The sequence below is a fragment of the Brachyhypopomus gauderio genome, unplaced genomic scaffold (assembly GCF_052324685.1).
Source record: "Brachyhypopomus gauderio isolate BG-103 unplaced genomic scaffold, BGAUD_0.2 sc137, whole genome shotgun sequence".
Taxonomy (NCBI): domain Eukaryota; kingdom Metazoa; phylum Chordata; class Actinopteri; order Gymnotiformes; family Hypopomidae; genus Brachyhypopomus; species Brachyhypopomus gauderio.
This window is the reverse complement of record NW_027506958.1, coordinates 370536-396838: the sequence shown is the minus strand read 5'-3', so window position 1 is coordinate 396838 and position 26303 is coordinate 370536. Positions and strand designations below refer to the sequence as shown.

The 26303-nt window shown below is 41.5% G+C and overlaps 1 protein-coding gene across 1 annotated transcript; it reads right to left on the bottom strand.

The window, feature by feature from the left end:
* Positions 1–6761: 6761 nt before the first annotated feature.
* LOC143500201 (GTPase IMAP family member 9-like) lies at positions 6762–9114 on the bottom strand. The gene is made up of 3 exons (XM_076994214.1): positions 9019–9114; positions 8203–8280; positions 6762–8023 (listed from the first exon to the last, which is right to left on the bottom strand). Exon 3 carries the CDS (start codon positions 8016–8018, stop codon positions 6948–6950), a length of 1071 nt encoding a protein of 356 aa, XP_076850329.1. The 5' UTR covers positions 8019–8023; positions 8203–8280; positions 9019–9114; the 3' UTR covers positions 6762–6947.
* Between the last annotated feature and the right edge of the window lie 17189 nt (positions 9115–26303).

The window sequence follows — 26303 nt, the reverse complement described above, 5'->3', positions numbered from 1 at the left end:
CTTGTGACCTCTATATATCTAAAATGAAACAACAAATCAAGATCCTGTTCAAACCAGTTGTTGCTGGTCCTCTGTTTCATAAGTGAGAGGAGAAACCACACGTAATTCACGTTAGCCACTCCTCCCCCATTCAAAGGGAAAATATGCTGAGCTGATGCACAAAAGGTGTGCTTGTTTCAGTCCATGATAATGTGTAAAGGAGTCAAAGCCAACTTGCACATTCCTGGTCACGTTTTGGTTTCAGAGACTTTCAAATGACTCGATCCATCTTTTAGACAAGCAGTTTTATTACTGTAGAAACAGACCAGGGCCCACTCTCCCCCCCTCTCCAGAGCCAAGGGTGTTCTGCAATCCACTGCTGTAAGTTATCTAGGGCAAGGTGCTGAAAGCTTGGGGGGTTCTCTCCCTTAGATGGAACATCCACCACAGCTCCAGCTCACAAGACGGGTGGAGAAAACTCCTAGTGTGAGTAGGAAGCAGCGCTGACCACCCTGACAAGAACTAGCTATGCCTTCTGGTCAAAAACAAAAACAAATGGTTGGTCATTATGTCATTAACATACAGCACAATGCTAGAATGTCCAGGGCAAAAAACAAGGAAGCAAATGCAAGTCTATAACTGAAGAGTTTAATGAAATAAATGAAAATGAAATTGAAAATTGCACTAAAGTTAACCAAATCAACTAACATACTCATAAATGACCAATGAGCTCATGATATAAAAGACAACATAAAGACAAATCACACAGATGGTGCAGAGAACAAGATGAACACACTCCATCTAAGTGGGGTGTGGTGGTGAATGTGAATCAAAGTCAACATGTAATAAGTGAAGTTAATGGCAGTAGGACCCCATTACATCAGGGTTCTTCTTAAACTCGTCTTCCTTTTCTTCTTCCTCTATAGTTTTTAACATATTAAACATAATTTTTGTCCTGTATGTCCCAGCACAAGTGAACATATGAACACTGAGATGCTGTCAGGTTCAGTGTTTCATGGACATTTTATTAAGTGTCCTCCATAATGCTCATTGAGGGACCATTGAGGTCTGTGGATGTTGACCATATTTCAAAATCAAAGATTAAATCCTGTTTATGTAATTCTAATGTGTTTCACAGAAAGTATATTTGGAATTTTTCACTACACTATCAAAATTCTTGATTAAAAGAGAACAAAAATGACATATCGACATTTTAGTCAATAAAAAGCATTAAAAAGATAAGATTGTGCGGGGTCTTAGTACACTGGGGGGATTGCGTGACTGGCTCTCCCTCTGGTATTCATATATGGCCTCCTGAACTTCCTCGAAAGACCATTTAGTTATTGGTTTACACCTAAGGACACTGGACAAATCAGGGCTAGTGCAGTTCCATATGAACATCATGGCAATCTCAGAATTTATGTTCTCCATCCTGCCACCATTGCACTGTAAATGGCTGTCAGCACGCTCTGCAGCAGCATTAAGCCTGACCTAGTAGTCAACAGGGGATTCATCTTTTGGTTTTGTGGCATAGAAATCGGTGAGTGGCAAACATGACACAGGGCTATCACTGAAATAACGCTTCAGCATGTTGTACATTTTCTCAGGACTTATAACAGCGTTGGAGTCAGAACTGCTCTTAAGCCCCACCTTCACTATGTTTTTAGCCCTACCCAAGAGATGACTGAAAATTGTGTTTGCTCTTTCTGTGTTGGGGCAGCTGCTCTTATGTAAATATAATTCCATAACGTCTATCCACTCCTGGGGCCTCATGTACGAACAGTGCGTAAGCTATGTTTCACGCAAACGGTCAGATGTACGAAATGTGATTTGAACGTGAGAAAGTGCAGTCACCCACGACACTTTCATCTCAGGCGTATGCATGTTTTTGTCAATTTTGTGTTTTTGTCAATTAGCGACACTTAGAGGTGATGTATTGAAATGACAACTATTAAGATATCCTTCACGCATACATTGTAGTAAGCCCTTATTGGGTAAAATAAAGTAAATTAATCAGAAAATTAAACAGTAAATTAATCAGACAATTTCACTGCCTTACTGAAATAATCATTCAACGTGTTTCCACTTAGCCTAGATTATATAAACATGCATTAAATGTTGCGCTGGAGTTCTTGGGAGATGGCAGCGTTGGCATTACTGGAAGATATTGATAATGGCCGAATTTGCCGAGAGCGCATTTTCCGTGACCATTGTGATTTTTTGGCCCATGATGAAGACTGGCTTATAAGCTGTTTCAGACTTCTAAGAACTGTCCTCTTGTGCTGAGTTGGGTCCAGTTTTGGAGAGAGAAACGCTCGGCTTCCTGGCAACTGGCTCATTTCAAAGAGTAGCAGAAGTCAATAGGCTGGGAACTCAATTACGGAAGAAAACCACAACGTGTTGGAGATCTCAATTGCTTCACCGTTTATTTGTGCCTGTACAACACATAAGGTACAATGTTCACCGTCCAAGTGACGAAAACCTGGGAAAGCACTCAGTGAATAAGAATGGTGTTACCCCAATTAGCACCCTACGTGCAACCAATCAAGGAGAACCCCCCAAAAAAGAAACATGCAGCTGTAGCTGTAGCTGGATGAACCTTGAGAAGCACTGTATACACTGGAGGAGCCCTGCATTTGGGTCTGGGCAGTCTGACCATGGCTAGAGGGCAGCCATGTACCAGCACCCTGGGAATACACAGGTCCATAATAGCTGCTGCTTTTTTGTGCAGAATCACTGGCATAGGGTTGGATGATGGTATTCACACCAGTACTGGAATTCTGGAACTTAATTAAATAAATAACAATTCATGTATTAATAATGATATTTCCTAGAATTGAATAGCATAATTTAAACAGCATGTGTATGATTGCATGATATTTCTTATGTATATGGTTCAGGAAAGGGGTGGGAAAATGAAGGTCTGTCTCTGTGCTGTCAGGGGGACAATGAGCCATTTTAGGAGGACAATTAGGAGAGTGTGTCTAGCTGGAGTGTCTGTTAATATTAATGGGATTGTGACGGGCGGGGGTGAGCAATGAAAAGGAAGCGATCACGCCAAGTCTCAGGGAAAAATGATGGTTTAATAGAAAGTGTGCAAACCTAAAACCCGTGCACTGTCTCCAAATTAAGGATATAATGACCAGCGGTCAACTGGTACGACGACAAGACATATATAGACAGACAAACGACCATCAGGTGGGAACGGATCACGGGCTCCGCCCACCTGAGGGGCGTACACGACATCACAAAACAACAACAACACAGCCGCTGTGGACGGAGGCGACCGGTAGGGGGCCGCCTCACCGTGACAGACCCCCCCACCAAGCCGCACTCCCCTCCACTGGGTGTGTGGCACACAGCGGCTGCACAACAACACGAAGGGGCAGGAAGGCAAGGACAGGCAGGGACACCCCTCCTGCAGTCCACGAGCTGAAACACAAAACACATAACGTTAGTCAACTCACCTCCCTGGGTGGGACCCTGGACCGACTAGGCCGTTAACAACACATAACCACGCCCCGGTCGGTCACAGGGCCCTCGCGCCCTAACCGGCCCTTGGCCGGTGAGCCCCACAGGTGTGAGGACGAGGAGCTATGGCTCCTGTGTCGTCCTTAGCGTATGTGTGTGTGCAGGTTACCTCCCCGAGGCGTGGCTTCCTCACCTCCTGGACCTACCTCCTCCCAGAGCTGACCCCTGCCTTCTGCTAGGGGTCACCCCAGCCTCCTGGGGGAGCCAACCCCTCCCGGGGTCCCTCATCACAAGGTGGACTCCTCCACGCAACCCAGGAGCGCCAGAGACCGAGGCCCAGAGCACCCCCGACGCAGGCTAGGGAGCAGCCCCAAGGGCCTCCTGGTCACCCCGGGCAGGAGGGAGGATCTCCTCCCTCAGCAGGAGCTTTTCAGACCGGAGCCCCATGGTCCCCAAACATCCGGGGGCCCCAGCCCTCTAGGGAGGGGCTCTTCATGACCGGGCTCCGGTCACCCCACAACACAAGGGGGCTCCTGCCAGGTGGAGACCCCCACAAGGTCCAGGAACACCACGACACCGCCAGGGGGAAGCACCTGCACAGAAACAGCACACACACACACACACACCCCAACACCAACATAGAACACAAACGCGCCTCAGACGCCCTCCGTGCCATACCCAGTGGCACGGGACCACAACCGCCCCCCTCCCAAACACACATTTAAGGGGAGGAGCAAGCGTGGAATTACACTTAACAGTAGACAACACGCTAGGACACAACACACACGCAAAGACTAGACAAGCAAACAAAAACGGTGCACAGACAGACAGACGGGACCTACACATGCGTGCTCTACATAAACACACAGTGACGCGCGCCGCTCAGAGTCGCAGTCGCTCCCCACATTTAACACAAGACACACGGGGAGCGAGGCGACGGTGACGAGCGGCGACCGCTTCACACACAAAACATTCAACATAGAACATAACGAGCACGCACACTGATCCACACATCCGTTGACATGAACACACGTTTTAACAAACACAAAACATGAAGAGCCTTTCCAGGGAAGACGCCCTGGTCCTCGCCGTGCCACAAACACAGACACAGCGGAGCTCTTCAGACAAACTAACAAACAGACACGAAGAGTTTTCCCAGGGCAGACAGCCCTGTTCCACGCCGTGCCACAAACACAACACAAAAGCACGGCGGAACTCTTCACAAAACACCACGCAGACAAACACTTACCACGAGACATGACCACGAACGAAGGAGAAAGAAAAAGAGACTCGGCGGCTTCCGAAGGGTGGCTGGTCATTCTGTGACGGGCGGGGGTGAGCAACGAAAAGGAAGCGATCACGCCAAGTCTCAGGGAAAAATGATGGTTTAATAGAAAGTGTGCAAACCTAAAACCCGTGCACTGTCTCCAAATTAAGGATATAATGACCAGCGGTCAACTGGTACGACGACAAGACATATATAGACAGACAAACGACCATCAGGTGGGAACGGATCACGGGCTCCGCCCACCTGAGGGGCGTACACGACATCACAAAACAACAACAACACAGCCGCTGTGGACGGAGGCGACCGGTAGGGGGCCGCCTCACCGTGACAGGGATGTCCAAACACTACAATATATAGCATTCAAACCATTATAATTATAGTTGTTTAATGTGATGAGCATAACATACAAATGTAAATGTAACAGGATTTAGTAGTTGCCATTTAATAACATTGTTAATAACAAGCTTGGTTTCCAAAAGTTGCAGTAAATGCCAAACTTCTAAACTTGTAGGATGTGAATCCTGGCATTTTACCTTTAGATGCACCCTTAGGTGGAGGAGTGGAGCATGACCACAGAAGAAAATTTCATGTAGTGGCTAAATGTTTGTTCCTAAGTTGTTGACCATTTCTTTCTTGAGATTCATACAAATAACCACTCAGACAGACAAAATGAACGAGTCTACGCGTGTTAAAGTTTGAACGACGGTAGAAAATGGTGTACTCGCCCTGTCTTTTCTGAAGATCTCACTTATAACAAAAAAAACTGCAGTTTACATTCGATAGATGCGCAAGCTCCAAAAACGGCTATTCATTCTGGAACATTCTAAACATTAAACTAAATGCAGATTGAATGAAGTATAAATGATATAGTAATTTAGTTATACTGCAATCATAAATATTCTAGACTATACAAATACTAAATACATCCAAGGAATACCTAAATATGAGCATAAATGTGTAACGTGGCTCGCGCCACGGAGCGAGGAGACGGACACAAATGCTGAGAAGAGCGAGATTTATTAAAGGGTAATCCATAACCGTCGTCAGAGAAGCAGTCCGGGTTCAAAATGGGAGGGCAGTCCGAATAACACATATACACTGGCATGACGAAAACACGACGGGGAAACACAGAGCAACTTACGATCCAGGTGAACAGCACAGAACAAACTAACAGCATAGACAATAGCACGAATGAGCAAAGGAGACAAATCGACAAAAGAGACAAAATAACCGATGACTAGACTGGGGAAGTGCAGGGATTATAAAGACACGAACTAAACAAGGGGCAGGTGACGGCAATGACACAGGGGCGTGGTAACTAACAAGGAACACTCAAACAAACGAGCAGGGCGGGACAAACGGGCCAGGAACACAGACACGAGGGGACAGCTAGGAGAGGGGGCGTAGCCGCACGTGACAAAATGGCACCAATATGTCAGTTTGGGAAACTTGAAAGTGTGAGCAGGGTGAGCAACTAAAAAGGAAGCGATCACGCCAGTCTCAGGGAAAAAGGATGGTTTAATAGAAAGTGTGCAAACCAAAAACCGGTGCAATATCTCCAAATTAAGGATATGATGACCAGCGGTCAACTGGTACAAAGACAAGACATATATAGGCAAACAAATGACCCTCAGGTGAGACGAATCACGGGCTCCGCCCACCCGAGGGACGCACACGACGTAACAAAACAACAACAACAACAGCCGCTGTGGACGGAGGCGACTGGTAGGGGGGTGCCTCATCGTGACAGAAAGTATGGGACACATTTTTTTTAAATAAGCAAAACTATTGCTATGTAGAAAACATACCAGTGAATGAAGTGAATGAAGACTTTTTAATTCATTTGAACAGAAAAGATTATACAGACATTCAAGCATGTTAATAGTAGTTAGTAGTAATCAAAACACAGTCAGCAACCAGTAACCAAAATGATATCATCATGAGCAATGAGCGTCTCTTTATATAGCGCCTATATGGAAGGTTCCTGTTGATCTTAGATATTGAACAGTGTGCAATCTGTGTCAATTCTGCTGTTTACCATATAAGTATACTGATATACATAATATATGTATTGTTGCTTAAAACACTTGAAACAACAAAATGTAAAATGTGTACACATGAAAAGAACACAATAGTACAGTGCTTCAATACATTCACTCTAAGTTCACTCAAATAACATCTGTTTAAATAGATCCAAATGTTTTCTAGCTTAATCAAATTTGTGGTAATCTCTGTGATTTCCTTTACATGATATTTGTTTAGCCTTTCTTTTGGCATTTTCTACAAAATCATGGGTTTCCTTATATGCTGTGTTCATTGCATCAGTCATGGTCTCTGCCCCTTCTGCTGCTTGATAACCTTTAATTCCTCCTCCTACTGCTCCAACTACAGCTCCAACTACAGCTCCAACTACAAGTCCAGCTGGAGTAATTGCTATTGCTGGGACTATTCCTAATTCCTTTGTGATGGTCACCATAGCGGCCCCTCCAGCCCCAGCACCAAGAAGAGCACCCAGCAAAACCCCAGTTCCTACCCCCACTAACCTTACTAACAGTCTGGTAAAAACATTCTGCTTTGCTTGTTTTCTCATCTTAATATCTGGAACCCCTTTACCCATCCCACATAAAGCCATATACTCTGCTTCTACAGCTTTATGTACATCCTGTAACATCTCATTGGTGTAACACTCTCCTCCATTCTTCTTCACCATCTTCTCTATGGTGTTCAGTAGCTTCTCTACCTGAACCCTGTTACTCCTGTACCCATCCTGCTGCTCATTCCAGTGCTTATTATCAACAACATGAACACGACCTCCACATTTTTTCACAAGATCATGTAACTCTTTACTCTTCTTCACAAAGTTTCCAATAGTTTGACCCTTTTTGAGTTGATCACCAAAGGTGAAGAGGACCACTGCATATTTTAGAGCATCATCTCCAAATGACTTTGTTATTTCTTCCACAGTTTCTCTCTCATGTTCTGTGTACCTTCCCACTTTGAGCACAATCACAAATGCATGTGGTCCTGGTTCACACTCAGTAATGCATCGTAATATTTCAGGGTTTAGTTCCTCAGAAGAGAGCTTAGTGTCAAAAAACCCAGGTGGGTCAACCACTGTTATGTCCTTCTCATTAATAGATTTTGTTTTTGAGGAACATATTTGAGTTTTTGATATAGGTGCACTTTGAATATCAAATATGTTTTCACCGAGTATCAAATTTCCACAGCTGCTTTTTCCATCACCCGTTTTCCCAAGAAGCACAATCCTCAGTTTATTCATGGCTCCTATTAAGAGACAAAAGAGCATTGATGGAAAACAGTTTATCTTTCTCATATGATGGTAGTGTATACCAGTTACCATGATTGCAGTTTGAAATGAGTTCAGATATTAATCTGAAGTTAGTTTTAATGGTGCATTTGATTAATAAATCTTACATGGTATCTCAATATAATATAGATTTTACCTCTGTGCCTTTATTTCAGGGCAGGCTTTGTCAATAAAACAAGAGAGGCAAAATCTTCTCCACAGAGACTCCACGCACCTAATCAAAAACAAAAATCTGTTCAGTTTTTTAACTACATTTCTGAGAACTGAAAAATATGTATAATGTGTGGAGTGCAGAGAGAGAGTGGAGCATTGTGGGAGGAGAATGTTTTCATGAAGTTGGAACGTTCATCTCTAGTCTCACTCCAAGTTTGCACCAGTACTTCTCCAGTGCAACATGTGATAACAGCCCACAATTCATTGTGCAGAACATTTTTACAAGCTTGGAGTTATCTAGGAATTTTCATAAAGTCCATGAAAATTAGCAAAAATGTCAAATTAAACCTGTCTACTTAAAACTTCAAATATTGTACATTAGTACACAAACAAAATTAGTGTTTCGTGCAGGCCTTACTCTCAGGAACTCTTTCAATTCTCTAAGACAACATTTGCCGGATAGTTAAATATATAGATTTTTTATAGTTCTAGTGGTGAGATGAAAATATACAGCTTATTTCCAGTCTGTCAAACTTCCACATCGGGCAAACTTTATTATTATTGCAAACAAATTCAAACAGTACAGATTGTTGGTATTTTCCTAATGTATGTGTAAACTTAAATTAGCTTATTTTAGAAATGTAGTAACTTTGCCCTAATCTATAAAACAGTTTAATTAGGAAGGCAAAACAGCTTAACAACAGTGAAGTATTTGACAGTAATGTCAAAAGTATTTGACATTTATTTTACAATGACTGCAACAGCTGCACCCTGACAAATGTTAATTAGACTTTGGTACCTTCACTGTTGGCAGTCACTTCAGTCAGATTGTTCAATGTTTGCAGGTACTTCAGCATCCAAAGTGAGAGAATCCTGTGACTTCTGTATGTCTAAAATGAATCTGTGGCCAGTTTCAAACCAGTTGCTGCTGGTTCTCTGTTTCATAACTGTGAGAGTAGAAACCACACGTAATTCACATTAGCCACTCCTCCCTATTCAAAGGGAAAATATGCTGAGCTTATGCACAAAAGGTGTGCTTGTCTCAGTCCATGATAATATGTAAAGGAGTCAAAGCCAACTAACATATTCCTGGTCGTGTTTTGTTTTCAGAGACTTTCAAATGACTTGATCCATCTTTTAGATAAGCAGTTTTATTATTGTAAAAAAAGACCAGGGCCCACTATCCCTCCAGAATAATTCCAAGGTGTCCCCCTCCCCGGAGTCAACTGCAGAATCAGTAGAGGCAAAGAATCATCAGTAAACCAATCAACAGCTGTTTTACCTTATATGGAGTGAAAGACATTTACCCTTTGGTCTCTAGGTGGATGTGCACAGGAAGTCAAACCACTCAAACCACAGGGTCTGACAGAAATGTTAACTCTCCCTGCACTGTTTAATCGTCATCTAACACCACACTGTCCACTTTTAACTTTATATTCTATATATTTATCACAGTGCTTGCTTATTTATTTTTTGTACTTATTTGTTGTATGCTACATTCTTGTCCGTTTACATTTCAAAGGTGGAAAATGAAAAATACCAAAACCATGTACCTTCACACTTTGAGCAAAATCACAAGTGGTCCTGGTGCAGTTAATTCTGTATTGTCATATTTCAAAGTTCAGTTCATGTGAAGAGAGCCTGATGTCAAAAAAGAAAAATCCCTCCAATATTAAATAGCTGGCCATTCAACCACCGCAGTGTTTTTTGAGGTGCCAGGTGAAATCCTGACGTGTAAAAAAGTATACACACATACAGTATACTTATAAAGTATTGTGGCATTCACAAGGAAATCTTGACAGAAGGTATAATTTTCTTAACTAAAGAATGTTCTTTTTTGGCTTAAGACAACATGAAACGAATACACAGACACGTAGTGACTCTGACAAAGTCAAGCACAGGATGTAACCTAGATGTAGCTAGACATAGACTACACATACATCCGCCCAAAGGGAGGGGCCCGGGGCTGTAATATGACAATAGAAAGTTTAGTACGATTTAGTACAATTCACGTTGTTTCCCACCTTAGAACAATTTGATAAGTGTCGGAAGGATGATCTTTTATTGATTGCGGATTTCTTTGATGTAGCGGTGTGTCTCGTTCTGATACTAAACGCGCCATCAAGACTATTCTGTACGAGGAGCTCGTACGGCAGCAGATTCTGCCAGATAGAGACGAGACTCCAGGTGTTGCCTTCCCGTCTGAGCCAGGAATCAAGGCCGAGGTTGAGGCTGAGGCTAAAGATATAGTCAGAGATGCTCACAAGTCATTTTTTGCAAGTCCAAGTCAAGTCTCAAGTCTTTGATCTCAAGTCCAAGTCAAGTCTCAAGTCTTTGACCTCAAGTCTAAGTCAAGTCTCAAGTCTTTGATCTCAAGTCCAAGTCAAGTCTCAAATATTTGAGTGACACTGTAGTCGCAAATCACTGTATAGTTGTAATGGGGTGGGTTTCCCGAAACGTTCGTAGCGCTAAGTACTTCTTAACCTCGTACGTTTCATACGAGGTTACGAAGTACTAAGTGTGACGAACGTTTCGGGAAACCCACCCCTGGTCTGTTATGACACTTCTGATGTATAATAGCTTAAACTGGTGTGGCATGGCTAATAATGGGTGTGAGAATAAGATGTGATGTACAGCTGGGATAAATTATGGGTGGGGCGGGCTCATTAAGGTTATAAAAACTCTGGAGTCATTGGCAGCTTTTGACTTCTCTACTCTCAACCAACAAGGGGGGAGCTGGCTGGTTTGGCGTGCGGCAGTGTCGTGGAAGCTGCGTTTGGTAGGTTAAGATTGTTTGTTTAGAAATCGATGTATAGTCGATAAGCATGCTGACAGTGGGATCATTATTTGTTTAGGTGTTTTATAATTGAAGTGGAAACGAGTTGCGTCAAGTGTAAGCACGGTTCACACCTTGCTTGCTCGGTGGCCCATTCAGGGAGCTACAAGGCATATGGTTGTTTGCGGCCACTGCGCAACTAACTTCGCCGTTAAGGCTGAGGTATACATGTAACTGTGAGTTGTGTTTTTAATATTTTTATTTTAACGCAACAACTGACCAGCTCCTAGATCCAATAAGTGCATGTTATTGCAGCTTTGGGGGGGGGGGTGCTTTTCGTTTTTAGTACATTCGCGAATGTTTTTATTACTAACGAGATTGCTCTGCCGGTACTGTTGGATTTAAATGCAGCCAGTTGAATGCATTTAACGTTATCTGCTTGTGGTCTGCTTCTTCCAAACAGGAGGCGTAATTGCCTGTAGGCCACTGTTTTCCTTCCGAAGTGCGTTTTTGTGTTTTCTTTTCATATCCGTGCCTTTTATATTAGATTCCCGATAGTGACGTCTGCTGAGCCACTTACGTAGAGTTGATTTTAGATTCTGTTGCATATTGGACCATAAGACTGAGCCCCCTTCCGGTGGCGGTACCAGAAGTGCACTACTCCGGGGGTGTTAGTTCAGCACATTTAATTGTCCCATTACGAGGCCTCCCAATTGTGAGATTATTTTGAGTTCTCCGGGGTTGGAGTTTTGTATGCGGCTTTGGTTCTTTTTCTTGGGGTTATCAATTTGGTTATTTATATTGGTTGTGTAATTTTTTTGGTTATTTCCTTTGTAGAGTAATATTGTTTTTTTGCGTTTGGTACATTGGTGGTTGTTTTACGAAGTTTGTTGTGCTGTTTTGCTTCTGTCCTGTGGGTATGACCACAAGGGGTTATTACTTGTGTGGGATTTGTATTTACCATCTCCATGTGCTGACTAGGGTTGACTGTTAACCGGTGTTATCCTTCTGAGTACCGCATTCGCTGAGATGGGCGGTGAAGATGTTTTTATCTATTGCTTGGATTAAATAAACTATACATATTTTCGCTAAACTGCCTTATAACTCATTTATTTGAGAAGCCTTGCAGGGATCCCCTACCCTTTATAAAAGTGGGGTGGCGTAGTGTAGGCCACACTGGTAAATGAAGAAATACAATTTTTAAAAGTGCGCACGCACACACAAATGTTTTCCAGATAAATTTGTATCCGTATTTTTCTCCAAAAAGTATTTTTCTTACAAAACTGACATATTTCTGGATACAATATTCTCTTCTTTCAGTAGAACATCTACTATATTTTGTTCTAAAAGATAAAGGAGGGCTGTGAAATAAAAAAATCACATTTATATGTGTGCATATATATATGCAGACCTTTCATATATAAAGAAAATAGCAACCAAATTACTCATTATAAAATAAGAATTAAAAACAGAATTCAAATTTTACAATAATAATGATTCTGACATAAAAGCCCTGCAGCAACAACTATTTGTCTCCTAATGAACTGAATCAAACACAATCTACTTGAACTTCAAGGTGTCTTTCAGTGTCCAATACAAGGAAAATGTTTATGCAACTAACGCATTACATTTAAAAAAGATCAGGATTGACAGGGTACTTGCACTTAGCCTGGCTCGGTGAGGCCGCATTATGAGGACTCCATGACTGAACATGGTGCACTGGTGGCAAGTCAATACCAATATTGCAATATTGTTAATAACCTTTCAGGCAGTGACTAACCTTTCCGGGTGGGTTTTCAGGTGGCGAATAAAATTAGATGTGGTGGAACCAGCGTCCTGTATTTTTATGCCACACACGTTGCATTTTGCTGTTCTTCTATTTGCTACTTGTTTTGTACCCAAAACTTATTATGAATGGTGGAAGAGAAGCGAGCGTCCTCACCAGCGCCATGATCGCGATGTTTTGCGTGCAGCGCCAGGTTCGCATGAGGTGTGCGGAGTCGCGTGCAACGGTCACTTGTGAAATACTTGACGCGACGTGACCGGCGCGAGGGTCCGCGCGCCGAAAATGTTACGTCAGCGGGAATTAAAAAGCATACAGACAGGCGGAGAAAAGGTTGTCAAATGAAACACAAAAGAACATTCCACTAAAAGATTGTTCACAAGTCTCAAATCACGAGTCCAAGTCGAGTTGCAAGTCTTTTGAATGCAAGTAGAGTCTGAAGTCACTGTATATGCGACTTAAGTGCGACTGGAGTCCGAGTCCCAAACTCGAGTCCCCATCTCTGGATATAGTGCGTGTGGAACCTATTACTCCTGGTCCAATGGACCCGATGCTTGCGTTACGCATGAAGGAGTTAGAACTAGAATTGGGTAGACAGCGTGTCCGTGCTATTGAACTTGAGACACATCGGAATGTCAGGGTGTGAAAGTTGGAGTTGGAATTGGAGATGAGACAACATCCACCCTATCACATTTCCCCTGCTGGCACCGGCCGGTGCGCGTCTTGCAAGGTGAACACACTTGAACAGCTTAGAGAATTGGTTTTATTAGAAGAATTTAAAACATGTGCTCCGGAGAGATTAGTTGTACATCTAAATGAATAGAAGGTGTCATCTCTTGCTGATGCTGCAATCCTTGCAGACGAGTTTGTATTAACCAACAAAACCATATTCTCAACTCCCCAGCGAGCACGTCAGACCGATCGTGTTGCTATACCACCTCTGAACACACCCGTGAGGGCGTCTGGTGAGTTACGTCAATGTTTTTATTGTCACAAAGCTGGTCACCTTATCGCAGGTTGTCCAAAGCTGCTTCATAAAAACCAGAGGAAGCCCCACTCACCAGCAAAACCCATCGGGTTAGTTCATACTCCCTCTTTACCCCAGGAGTCCGATACCTATTATGGGACTGTGGCGGTGTTGCCGTCAGGTGCGATTCAGTATCCCGTTCGCATACTGAGAGACATCGGGGCAGCAGTCATTGATGCTGAGTTCGGTTCTGCCTTTGTCTGAGGAGACAAAATGTGACAAAATGTTGCAACATGGATTTGCCATGCCTAGTTCCAGTCCGTGCTGTTCACCCTGCTTACTGGTGCCTAAACCTGACGGCACCTTTCGGTTCTGTACGGATTATAGAAAGGTCAACTCCGTAACAACCACCGATTCGTTCCCACTCCCCCGTATAGATGACTGTGTGCAGTAATGCACAGTTCATTACAAAACTTGATTTGCTCAAGGGGTATTGGCAAGTTCCGTTATCCAAAAGGGCCTCAGAGATTTCGGCATTTGCTATTCCTGATGCGTTTTTACAGTACACTGTTATGCCTTTCGGGTTGAAAAACGCTCCGGCGACATTTCAGCTCCTTATGAACAGTGTTTTGACAAATATTGAGGGATGTGACGCCTATTTAGATGATGTCATTATATATACTGACACATGGGAGGACCACATGGGTACTCTTGAGAAAATATTTCTCATTTCAGGAAGCGAATTTAACCATAAACCTCGCTAAGTGTGAGTTTGGTCATGCCATGGTGACCTATTTGGGGAAACGAGTAGGCCGTGGTGTGGTTCGTCCAGTGGAAGCAAAAATTCAAGCTATAGTTGAATTTCCTATTCCACAAACCAAGAAGGAGATTAGGCTTTTTCTTGGTTCTTGACAGGATACTACAGATGTTTCTGCAGAAACTTCTCGGATGTTGTGCTACCCCTTACAAACCTACTACGTAAGTCCACCACATTTGAGTGGTCCCCCACCTGTCAGTCAGCGTTTGAGGCCGTAAAACGGTTGTTGTGTTCGTCTCCTGTCCTTTCCGCTCCCGACTTCACAAAGACTTTCAAATTGGAGGTTGATGCCAGTGAGACTGCTTGTGAAGCCGTGTTGTTACAGGAGGATGTTTCGTATGTTGATCTCCCCATTGCATATTTTTCAGCCAAGTTCATTCGCCATCAGTGTCACTACAGCACCATAGAGAAGGAAGCCCTCGCATTACTACTCGCCATTCAATATTTTGAAGTATACATTGGCTCTAGCGCCCTTCCCATCACTGTGTACACCGACCATAATCCTCTTGTGTTCCTGTACCGAATGTCGAACACGAATCAAAGACTGATGCGATGGTCTTTGATCTGCCAAAATTTTAATCTGGACATTAAACACAAAAAAGGCAGTGAGAATGTTGTGGCGGATTGTTTGTCTCGTGCTGGGACCCCCTAGTTCACTCTTATGGGTGGGGGTGTTACGACCCTCAGGTCGATGTAGGATTATTTATATATAGTTCACTAGGGTTGTCATATGGCGCACTATGTGCAAGCGCCGCATGTTGTGCTTGTGTAGTTGTGTTTCCCCAGGTAACGCATCCAATCGTGCTCCGCAACGACGATGTCCAAGTCCCGTTGGCTGTCTGTCCTCACACCACTTCCAACGTCCCGTTGGCTGTCTCTGCTGTCATCACCCCATTTAAACCGGCCTGGGAATGAAGACAGGAGGCAGGAAGGAAGGAATTGAGGGTTGTTTGAGTTTTTGCTAAGTGGTTTACTGTATAGTTAAGACTAGTTTGTCCGTTGTGTTTCTGAGTGTTTGTTTGGAAGTGTTTGTTGTATGTATTTTGGATTCTGTGTTGGTTATGACCTTACGCTATTCCTTTGACTACAATTACGGTTTTCCCCTTTATATCAGTCTGGTCGCCCTTTGTATATAGCCTCTTGTTCATAGCACCCATTGTATATATTAATAAATATTCACCTTATTGGTTTTGCAGACCAGTGTTTGGGACGTAGGCAGTTGAGGCTATTTCTGTTCCTTTTTGCCTCTGTTTACTGCTAGGGAGTGAGGCTAGGTTATTGTATATTTTCTTGTTTATTTTCTCTGGTAAATAGGAAGCTAGTCATTCTTTTTTGTGTTTCGGAGTTGTTATTTTTCTTTGGCCATATCAACTCCCGAAGTCTGTATTGTCCTGCCACAAATAAACTATTTTTCTTTATTTATAATTATTTCTCCGTCTTTTTCCTGTTACGATCTGGTAGCCTAGGCCGGGTTGTAACATTAGCAGAGGACAGTTTTTACCTAATATTGAATCCTCACACATCACAGTTCTGCGGAACTACCATTGCCTCCTGGGTGAGATTCGGGGGCCTCCTTGCCTCAAGTGAGCTCAGATGAGAATCCAGTGTTTGTGGTCGTTGATAGCATACTCACCAAAATCAAAGATTAAATCCACCTGTAATGGTATGGCACACCCTATTGTATAGACGCCCTTGACACAGTCTGCTGTGTCTTTGTTGTGTACATTTTTGTTGTTGTTGTCATTGTTTGTGCTGTTGCCACGTCAGCACGTTTGTGCTGTTGTAATTCTTCAAAGTAGAAAGTAGAAAAATTTCATTTTACCATCTAAATTCTTTTTCATTTTTAGTATACCTTTCTGAAATAAAATTCATATTGCAATAAAATTAGGACAAACACTTCGGTACTTCAAAAAGCTTCAGAAAGTTGCTAGGGAATTTTTGTCTGTTGGAGACTGGTTGGAATTTGAAGGTGTGACCCACTGAATATGTAATGACAATGGAATCAACAAACAATTTATACAATTGAGCAAAATAGAACAGAAGAAATCAATATAAACTGAAAAAAGAGCCTGTTCCTGTCACAGAAGAGACATCGCTTCCTTCAGTTATAATAGCGCTCCGATTTATTACTGTCATTTTTGTGCTTGCACTGTTAATCAGCACCTCTGAGGAGAATCTGCTGACAATACTCAATATTACTGTATTCATAGTCAATATTCTACAGACGTGACCCAAGTAAAGACTCAGAACCAGCTTATTGTGGTGCTTGCTTTATTGATGAAGCAGAAGAAGGGAGTTCCATACATACATACATACATACACTAGGGTGACCAGACGTCCTTTTTCCCGGACATGTCCTACTTTTGAGACCTAAAAAAATGTGCGGGGGGAATGTCAAAATCGTCCGGGATTTTGTTTGACTGCCTCAATCATAATACATATACAGTTCATTGTGATCAGAATTGCCATTCCATTCCATTTCACTTCATTCCAGGTTTCTGTATCACAAATTAGTCATGTCCTTCTCCTCAAATCTATCTACTTTGCATTGTGTGTGTGTGAAGAAGACAGCGTGGGCCTGCTAGTCAACCCCCGAGTGTATACACGTGTGTCCGCCGGTTCTAGGTCGTAATCCATTTGAGGCAGAGTGCTTGATGTGTAAGGCAGGCACTTGTGTGTCTGTGGCAAATAAAGGTGCCAACGACCTGCAAGTGCACGTCAATTAAACAAAGCATGTGAAAGCAGCCAGGGGCCAGAGCTCTTCGGCTAAAGTCACAGATTTCTTTGTGACAAAATCAGACAGTGTAGCCGTAATTGCAGCAGAAGACAGCCTTGCTTTTCATACAGTTAAGCACCACGAAAGCTATAAGTCAATGGACTGCACATTGGGCTTGTTAAGGAAGGCCTTCACAGACTCCCCAACAGCTCCAAAATTCTCATGTGCCCGAACGAAGACTGAAGCCATTGTACATTCCGTGATAGCCCCGCATTCTGTCGACGTTGCTTTAGAAGCACTTCAATGTATTCCCTACTGTGGCGTCTCCACTGATGGCAGCAACCATGGAGCAGTAAAACTGTTCCCTCTGCTGATCCAATATTACGACTGGAAGAATGGTGGTGTGCAAAGCAAATGAATTGAAATCAAAAGCACCCCAAATGAATCAGCTGACACCATTGCTCAGTACATAAGAGACACTGCAAAAGAAGGGAATCTTTTCTAAATGCATTGCATTTACTGGGGATAATTGTAATACAATGTTTGGAGGAATCCGGCGTAATTAGGAAGGAAAGAATGTTTTTGCTAATTTAAAGAAGTCCCTGCAGAACACCACTCTTATTGGTGTTGGCTGTCCAGCTCATATCCTGAACAATTGTTTTCACCATGGCGCAGACACACTAGACCTTGACATTGAACAAATAATTTTCAAAATCTATCACCACTTTAATATCTACACTGTCTGCACAGAGAATTTGAAGGAGTATTGTGAGCTTGCTGATGTTAATTACTGGGCTCTCCTCTCTCACAGACACGATGGCTATCATTATTTCCAGGGATTGAGCGATTGCTGCAAATGTATCCAGCTTTGAAAGCATTCTTTTTGTCCCAGGACAGGCCACCAGTGCAGATCAAGTTGTTTTTTTTTTGAGGATGAGTTCAATGAGATTTACCTGTGGCAAATGAATTCACTGATGTCAGTGTTTCAGCCCAATATTCAAGAGATGGAGAGGGAGGTGAATAGGATTCTGAACAAGGTGGAGAGCTTGCTTCATGAGCGCAAGATGAACAACTTCATGCCTCTCAAAGTCAAGAGTATGCTGGCTCAAAAGCAGAAGGATGGATATGGGCAAAGGTCTGACCATTTCAGATCTCAGGTTCAGGGCCTGTACAGTTCATGCCTCGACTACCTACAGAAATGGATGGCACCCATGGAGGAATTTTATTTATATAGCGCTTTTTACAACAGTTGTTGTCACAAAGCAGCTTTACAAGTGTCCGAGTCCAAGCCCCCAGTGAGCAAGCCAAGGGTGACAGTGGCAAGGAAACACCCAGTTTAGAGTGTGACTGCGGGCAGTCATGGCCTGGTGGTTAGGGATCTGGTCTTGTGACCGGAGGGTCGTGGGTTCGATCCCCAGACCTGTGGCCATGACTGAGGTGCCCCTGAGCAAGGCCCTTAACCCTCAATTGCTCACTTGTATTAAAAAATGAGATAAAAATGTAAGTCGCTCTGGATAAGTGCGTCTGCCAAATGCCATAAAGGTAAAGTTTAATTTTAATGGAAATGTAAATATGTGTTTTGAATAAAGTACAGATTTGCACTTGAAAAGGCCATTGAGCATCTATTACAAATTGCTTTAATAAACATGCATAGTATCACACAAAAACATACCGGTAATTTTATTTACTCTCACATGCTACACAAAATATATACAATTAAGCTTTTCTTTTAGTAAACAAAATCAATTTCCAAGTGATAATTTTAGGTTTGATTCCTAAATTTGTCTAATTTAACCACAGTATTTGTGTTGCACAGTGACATTTGAGGAAATCACAGGCAGAACAAAATAGAGGGAATTGGTCAGTGATCCAGTGATTCCTATAGGTGACCTTGTTACCTTGTTAGGTAATTGATTATATTGATCATATTTTATATCATAGCATTTTCCTTAGTTTTATGAGGATAATGTAGAGAACAATATGATTTGCAAATTATGATAATACTACTTGACATCACAGAAATTAAATGAGTTGGGCCGATGCCTCATTCTGCTATAACATCATTTTACGACTTAAAACAGCAGCAAAAACTGTATTTAGCACAACTGACCACTGACCCTGATTTGTACGCATAACAGCACATATGTCAAAGTCAAGGCCCGCGGGCCAGATCCGGCCCGCGAATTGATTATCTATGGCCCCCTGGAAGATATTTAATTACTATTAGAAGCGGCCCGCAGGCCACAGCCGCCCACTGGTGTTTTGCACGCACAAACACTACATTCCCCACAATGCAACGGTAGCCCGCGAAGTCACTACAGCGCGCACAAACGGCGAGAGTCAGAAAATGACGTAATCGCAGTGGCTCCGCCCATGCGCGAGAGTCTCGCACGCTGTCAATTCGCGAGGTCATGCACCTCTCGAATTTTGTAACTTTGCGCGCGCCGTGCCTCAGCGCAAGATGTTTGCAGGGTTCATACACCTAAACAAGGTAGAATTCAAGCACTTGTACGTCACTTTCAGGGTCCATCTCAATATTTCCCAACATGTTAAACTTAATTAAGTTAAATATTTATACATATATTCGAAATGATTCGAAATAATTCGCTTTTTATTAGGGGTGGGCATATATTATTTTTTTAAATCTAGATTAATCTCACTGAAATCTTGAAATTAATCTAGAAATTTAAGAAACCCTATCTCAAAAACTGACTTTTAGTCATTACTTGGGTAGCACGCATATGAGCCATTTTAATATAGATTAATCTAGATTAATCTATATTAAAATGGCTCATATGCGTGCTACCCAAGTAATGACTAATAGTCAGTTTTTGAGATAGGGTTTCTTAATACAGAGGGTGCATTAGACCAGGGGCTCATCTCCTGTTTCCAAAATGCATCAATGACTGCTTGAGGAAGCTGTTCTACTTTGATACTTGAAGAAAAAAAAACATGCTCAATAAAATGTAGGCTACTCATGTTCAACGGTTTATTCAGTTAAACATGAATTTGTAAGCCTACATACTGTACATTAAAAGGGGTTGATAACATGTTTATTCAGCTAAACATGATATTTTAAATGTAAGCCAACATTTAGTACATTTAACCTCACGGACGTAATTTTCAAAAGTCAGTTTTGGTCCTCTGCAGTTTTAACGGTTAAAAAGAAATATTTAAATAGCGACGAATCTAGCGCTAGGACCATGCAGAAAACGACCGCTCCGAGCTCCGCTCCGGTAACACTTTACGTTCCTAAAAATGAATTTTCCATGAAGCAAACCTGGCGACTTCGTGGCTGCATCCATGTAAACACACGTACGATTTGTAATTCACAGGTTTGAAAACTCGTTCTCGCCCCTACTGTGCAATTTGGTTAGGAATACAGCCGAGCTAAACTATCAAGGTGAAAGTCATCATAGTTTGCTTACCCATTTTGACCCAGTTCCCAACCCAACTTTAAGAATAGATTAACGGCGATTATTTTTATATCGCCCGATAAGAGTATCAAATTAACGAACGCCGTTAACGGCCCACCACTACTTTTTATTCACATTATTTAATGGTTGTTTATTTTCAAAACGCCCAATCTTAACGTTTTCACGTTCTCTCATGTTTCCTGGAAATACAAGAGGCTCGTATTTTTTAACGTAATACAAGAGAACTGGGGTGGGTTTCCCGAAACGTTCGTAGCGCTAAGTACTTCGTAACCTCGTATGAAACGTGTGAGGTTAAGAAGTACTTAACGCTACGAACGTTTCGGGAAACCCACCCCTGTTCAGTCAGATATCTATTTGTTGTGAAACAAAGTAGTTACAATTTCAAGCATTTTCAAGTACTTTAGCCTAAATTCCAGCACTTTTCAAACCTTTATTACTTTATTCATTTAATGTACAGTACATGTTTTCTTTGGAGGAAGTTTGTTTTTATCTGTTTGCTTGTTGAAAAATGTTTTCACTTGAAATTACTGACAGCATGGACGTAATTTTGTAATAAAAAGTGGGGGGGGGACATGGATTTGTCGCTATTTAAATATTTGTTTTAACCGTAAACCCCCCCCCCCCCCCCAACTATGTCCGTGACTGACAGATCCATAAGAAAATATAGCTTTATTAATTTAAGCATTAATTAATATATACTGTGTTAGGTCTTGGTTCAATAGGCTATGTGCAATCATTTCAATATGTTTTAATAAACATTGAACCAGTCCGGCCCTCGGCTTGTAGCAAATTTGGTGTTTTGGCCCTCGGTGTATTTGACTTTGACATCCCTGCATAACAGGGATGAACGAGATAGAGGAAGATGAAAGATTAAAGAGACAGCGATCTGAAAAAAGCGGAGATAGCGAAAGTCTGTTTAAAATGCATGGATTAGCTAAATTTGTGGCCATGCCAAGCAATTCTCTGTATTGTACTCTGTTCTTCAAAGTGCTTTGTTTTTGCCTTGCTGTTTTACACAGCTAAACAATATGCTTGTTACCATAATATAATATATAATAGGAGTATTGTGAGCTTGCTATTATATTTTAATATACGATTTAAAATATGCACTGTTTGTAAATGAACCAATTCCATTATCATGTTTCTGTTAGTCTCACTTTCTCATTGCATTGTTAATGAAGCATACTGTTATTAAGAAAGTTCTTATTAACAATTATATAAATCCTTGTAAGGTGGAGGTGGATGAATAATTTCCAAATAAAGTTTCCAAATAAATTATCACATGCAGATATTTATGCTCCAAAAATTAATAATAATAATAACTTCCTATGACCAACACAGAAGTCATTATCACAACTGCCCAATGTCTTCTGTGTATATTTTTCTTCATCCATTGTATAAAATTCTTACATTTTCTCATAATTTCCCCCTGTTCTTTATTTCTTCTCACATCCTGTAACATCTCACTGGTGTAAAACTCTCCTCCATTCTTGTTCATCATCCCCTCTATGGTGTTCAGTAGCTTCTCTACCTGAACCCTGTTACTCCTGTACCCATCCTGCTGCTCATTCCAGTACTTATTATCAACAACATGAACACGACCTCCACATTGATCTACTAGGTCCTGTAGATCTCTGCTTTGCCTTACAAACTGTCCAATGGTCTGGCCATCTTCAAGTTGATCTCCATTTGTAAAAAGAACTATGGAATATTTAAGGACTTCTTCCCCAAATAGTTCTTCAATCTCTTTGATGATTCTTCCTTCTTGTGTGGTGTATCTACCAACTTTGAGAATGATGAGAATGGCATGTAGACCCGGGGTACATTTTCCAACACACTTTTCTATCTCATATTGGATCTGTGTGTTAGTGACACTTGTGTCAAAAAGTCCAGGTGCTTCAACAACTGTAAGTTGTCTCCTCTGGACGTTGTTAGACTCAGATGTTTTATTTCCCAGGATGGTGTTTCTAGTGCTGGTTATGCCATCACCACTTCTTCCCACGAGTAAAATCCTCTGCTGGGAATGACCTATGTAATAAAAAAAACTGAAGTTAACTGGTTAAAAGTAGATTAGTGTACTGAAGATAAACTACACTTATTCTTGGATCTGTTCAGAAAGCTTTCTTTCATCCTTGGCCCAGGAAGAAGAACCAGGACCCCTCAGGTGCCAGGATGCCTAGCAACAAAGCCATAAATTGTCCTACCTGATGTCTTTTCACCTAACCTGACTTTCTAACCCCTCCACCCTCTAACAGGGTATCTGCACATTTTTAAATCTCAAATTCAATGACTTTTAAGACCTTTTTAATACCTCTCACAAGAAAAAATAATAGTATTACTGGGGATGCAGGTGTGTTCCACATCGTTGACGGGGGGGGGGGGGGGGGGGGGGGGGGGGGGTGGCGTCGAACGAGAATTGTTGATGGGGGGGGTCTAGTTGGCGAACGAAAATTGTTGACGTTGTTGAGGCCGTATACTCCAACGCTAGGAATCTAGCACTAGGTGTCACGTTGAGGACCCCGGCCCCTCCCTTTTGGGCGTGTGTACACGTTGTCCACGTGCTTTGTCCGCGTCAGTGAACTCCGTGGTGAGGGCTATGTCGTGTGAATAATGTGTCTCACCTGTGAATCGTCTCGTAATCACGTGGGGCTAATGTGGTTTGTCTATTTAATGTGCGCTCGCGCAGTGTCCTGTGCTCGTCGTTGTCTAAGTCTACACGTTGTGAGTGTATGAGGAGTGTTCTACGTGCGCTATTGCACTATATCTGTGTTTTTCGTGCGCGTTAAGCGCTAAAATAAAAGTGACGTCTGTCAAGCCAGAGGGATTCGTGTCTCATCCTTCGCTACGACCCCACCGTCACACTAGGACCCTGGAGCAGTTATTTTCTGCATTAGCACTAGATTCGGCAAAGTTCACATCGCGCCAGAACAACTGAACAACACACACTTATAATAACTTAATGCCTCCCCTCATAAAATTCCAGACATTTTAAGACATTTTTAGGCCTTGAATATGGAAAACTAAATTTAAGACATTTTTAAGACTTTTTAAGGACCCGCGGGTACCCTGCTCTAAACATTTCCTACTTAAGAATTAGCAACTGTGACCCTAAATTCAAGTATTTTTAAATGTCGAGTTGGTACTTTGTGAGTCTGGTCTCTGAATATAATTTTTAGGAGTCAGTGGGGAACCGTCAGGGCCCTCTAATCAGAGGGCCTAAAATATTCTTAAAACATAAATATATATAATATAATTTATCCAATTTTATTTTATCTACTTACAGTTTGACAATCGACATCTAAACAATTATAAAAATATAAGCAAATAAATTATTCAACCGTGTCTATTCAATCTGTGTTGGAAGGTGAGGGGTTAAGTTAAGTGGAAGCCTGTGAGCATGGGTCTCCCCCTATCAGGACTGTGATGCCCGCTGTTCATTTACAGAGGGCCAGGCAGTTATAATTCAGCGCAATACCAGTTTCAAATGACAGTAAAATTGACCAATCATATCTTCCCTCTTAGTGGGCAAGCTTAACTGTATGATAATTTCCGCCAACTTTGGCGAAACTAGCTAGCGTTAGCGTACCACCACTAGCTAGTTTCGATTCACTCCTTTGATGCCCTCGTGCGCGTTGTTTACATATTCCGCTCCCGAGGAACACAGATCTGTGGAACCTTATTTTGCTTAAGAAGTTATCTAGTACAGATGTTATTGTTTATTGCGTTTCTAAAGCTGAACTGTCGTCTCATCATTGTTCTGATAAGCTTGCTCTGACTGATCATTAGAATCTTGTTGGCATGTTCTCCCATCTCTGTACATCCAATAAAGGTACACTTAGTTATAACACTTGTGAGTTGAGAGTGATATTTATTAATATTAATAGTTTTGGTACTCGAAAAAAAGTAAAATTATTGACTTTATTAATTTAGTCGTAATTCATTAATCATTTAAATGTTAATTAAAATTAATGATTTTTTTCCAATTAATCAGGGTGGTGCCTCAATTCATCTTATCAATTATGACTGAGAATTCATTCCTGAGAATGAAAGAACTCATCACATTTCAAAGAGTCAAAATGTCAACCTCGTTTTATATGTCCATTAATGTGCTCATTTAAAGCACTAAATATATTTCTGTATAACACGAGGCTAATTATATGGATGCATTAAATAAAGTAAAACTGTCCTTAAACTAGCACAAACGTCAAGTCTTTTCTGTTGCAACCATATCGTTTGTAATACATCTTTCACATTTTGATATGAATTGTATGATTTATTTCAAACACATTAAATATGGTAGACTACTCACTGTGCATTGTTTCGTTCCCAAAATGATTTACTGGTGTAACCTGGACGTGTGTAAAACTGTCTCGCTCAAATGTAGGAAGCACAAATTCCCCTTAATGCTGTTTCTGTGATCCGAGGGGTCGAAAACTGAACCGCGATTTTCACTTTCGGTTCTGTATTTCCGTTTGTTCTTTTGTTCTCTCTCTCTCTCTCTCTCTCTCTCTCTCTCTCTCTCTCTCTCACACACACACACACATACGCGTTTTCGTGAAATATCAGAACACCAGGGGAAACCATACCAAATGGGGACATGCCTTTCTGAGTATTCTAGAAACACAACAAGCAAGATTTTTGTTGCATATAGCACCCACATGATGTCTATCTGTTGATTTTTTCACTAAGTGCTTATTACAAAAAGCTGAGATTTTTCTGGTTTAAGGTATATTTTAGGACAGTTTCAGGTTTATGTTCATTTCTAGGACATGTACGCACACACTCATTTAAGTCTCACACTACCAACATAATAAGGACATAGTAAATACAAGGACCAAGTTACACACTTGGTACAGTACAAGTCAAGGACACACTAGCCACAGATTAAGAAACACAAAACAGGTGAGACGAATGATGTTTTTGAATCTAAATGAGTCCATCAATGTTTTAAAAGTGTGATATCCTGAAACCAAAGTGCTTTACTCTAGCATTTACAGAAGTAAATGTTCTGGCCTTATTCACAAAAACAAGAGCAGTAGGTTGTTAATTGCAAATCCTTTATATAGTCATATTTCCTGCATTTATAAAAGTGAAGTTTCAATACTTTGCATTAAATAATACAAATCACCAGGAATCCAGCTTTACTTTACTGTTTTTAATTCAGTTCTGAACCACATTTTGATTTCTGCATGCCATATGCATATCTGCCACATACACTACCAATCTGGTAAACTTAAAACTTTGCTAGTTTTAATAAGGGCCAATTCACATAATGAAAATCTCATCACCTACTAATCCCATGACTAACTGACTGTCCTAAAATTAGTCACTGTGATCACTACTGATTACATACTGTTCAAAATGGGAAATTATTTAATAAATAAAAATGCACTCAAAAAGGAAATAAAATGAATAAGCAGATGAAGTGCAAACAAAGCAGATAAAGTGCAACGAATTGTCCTGAAAAGTGTAACTGAGGTTAAACAATTTTAAGAAACTTTATTTAAAGAAAAATCTTGGAGACTACAAACTCTGTCTTCTTTTCAGAGCCACTATTCGGTTTTTCACATAGTATTTGAGGGCAGTCC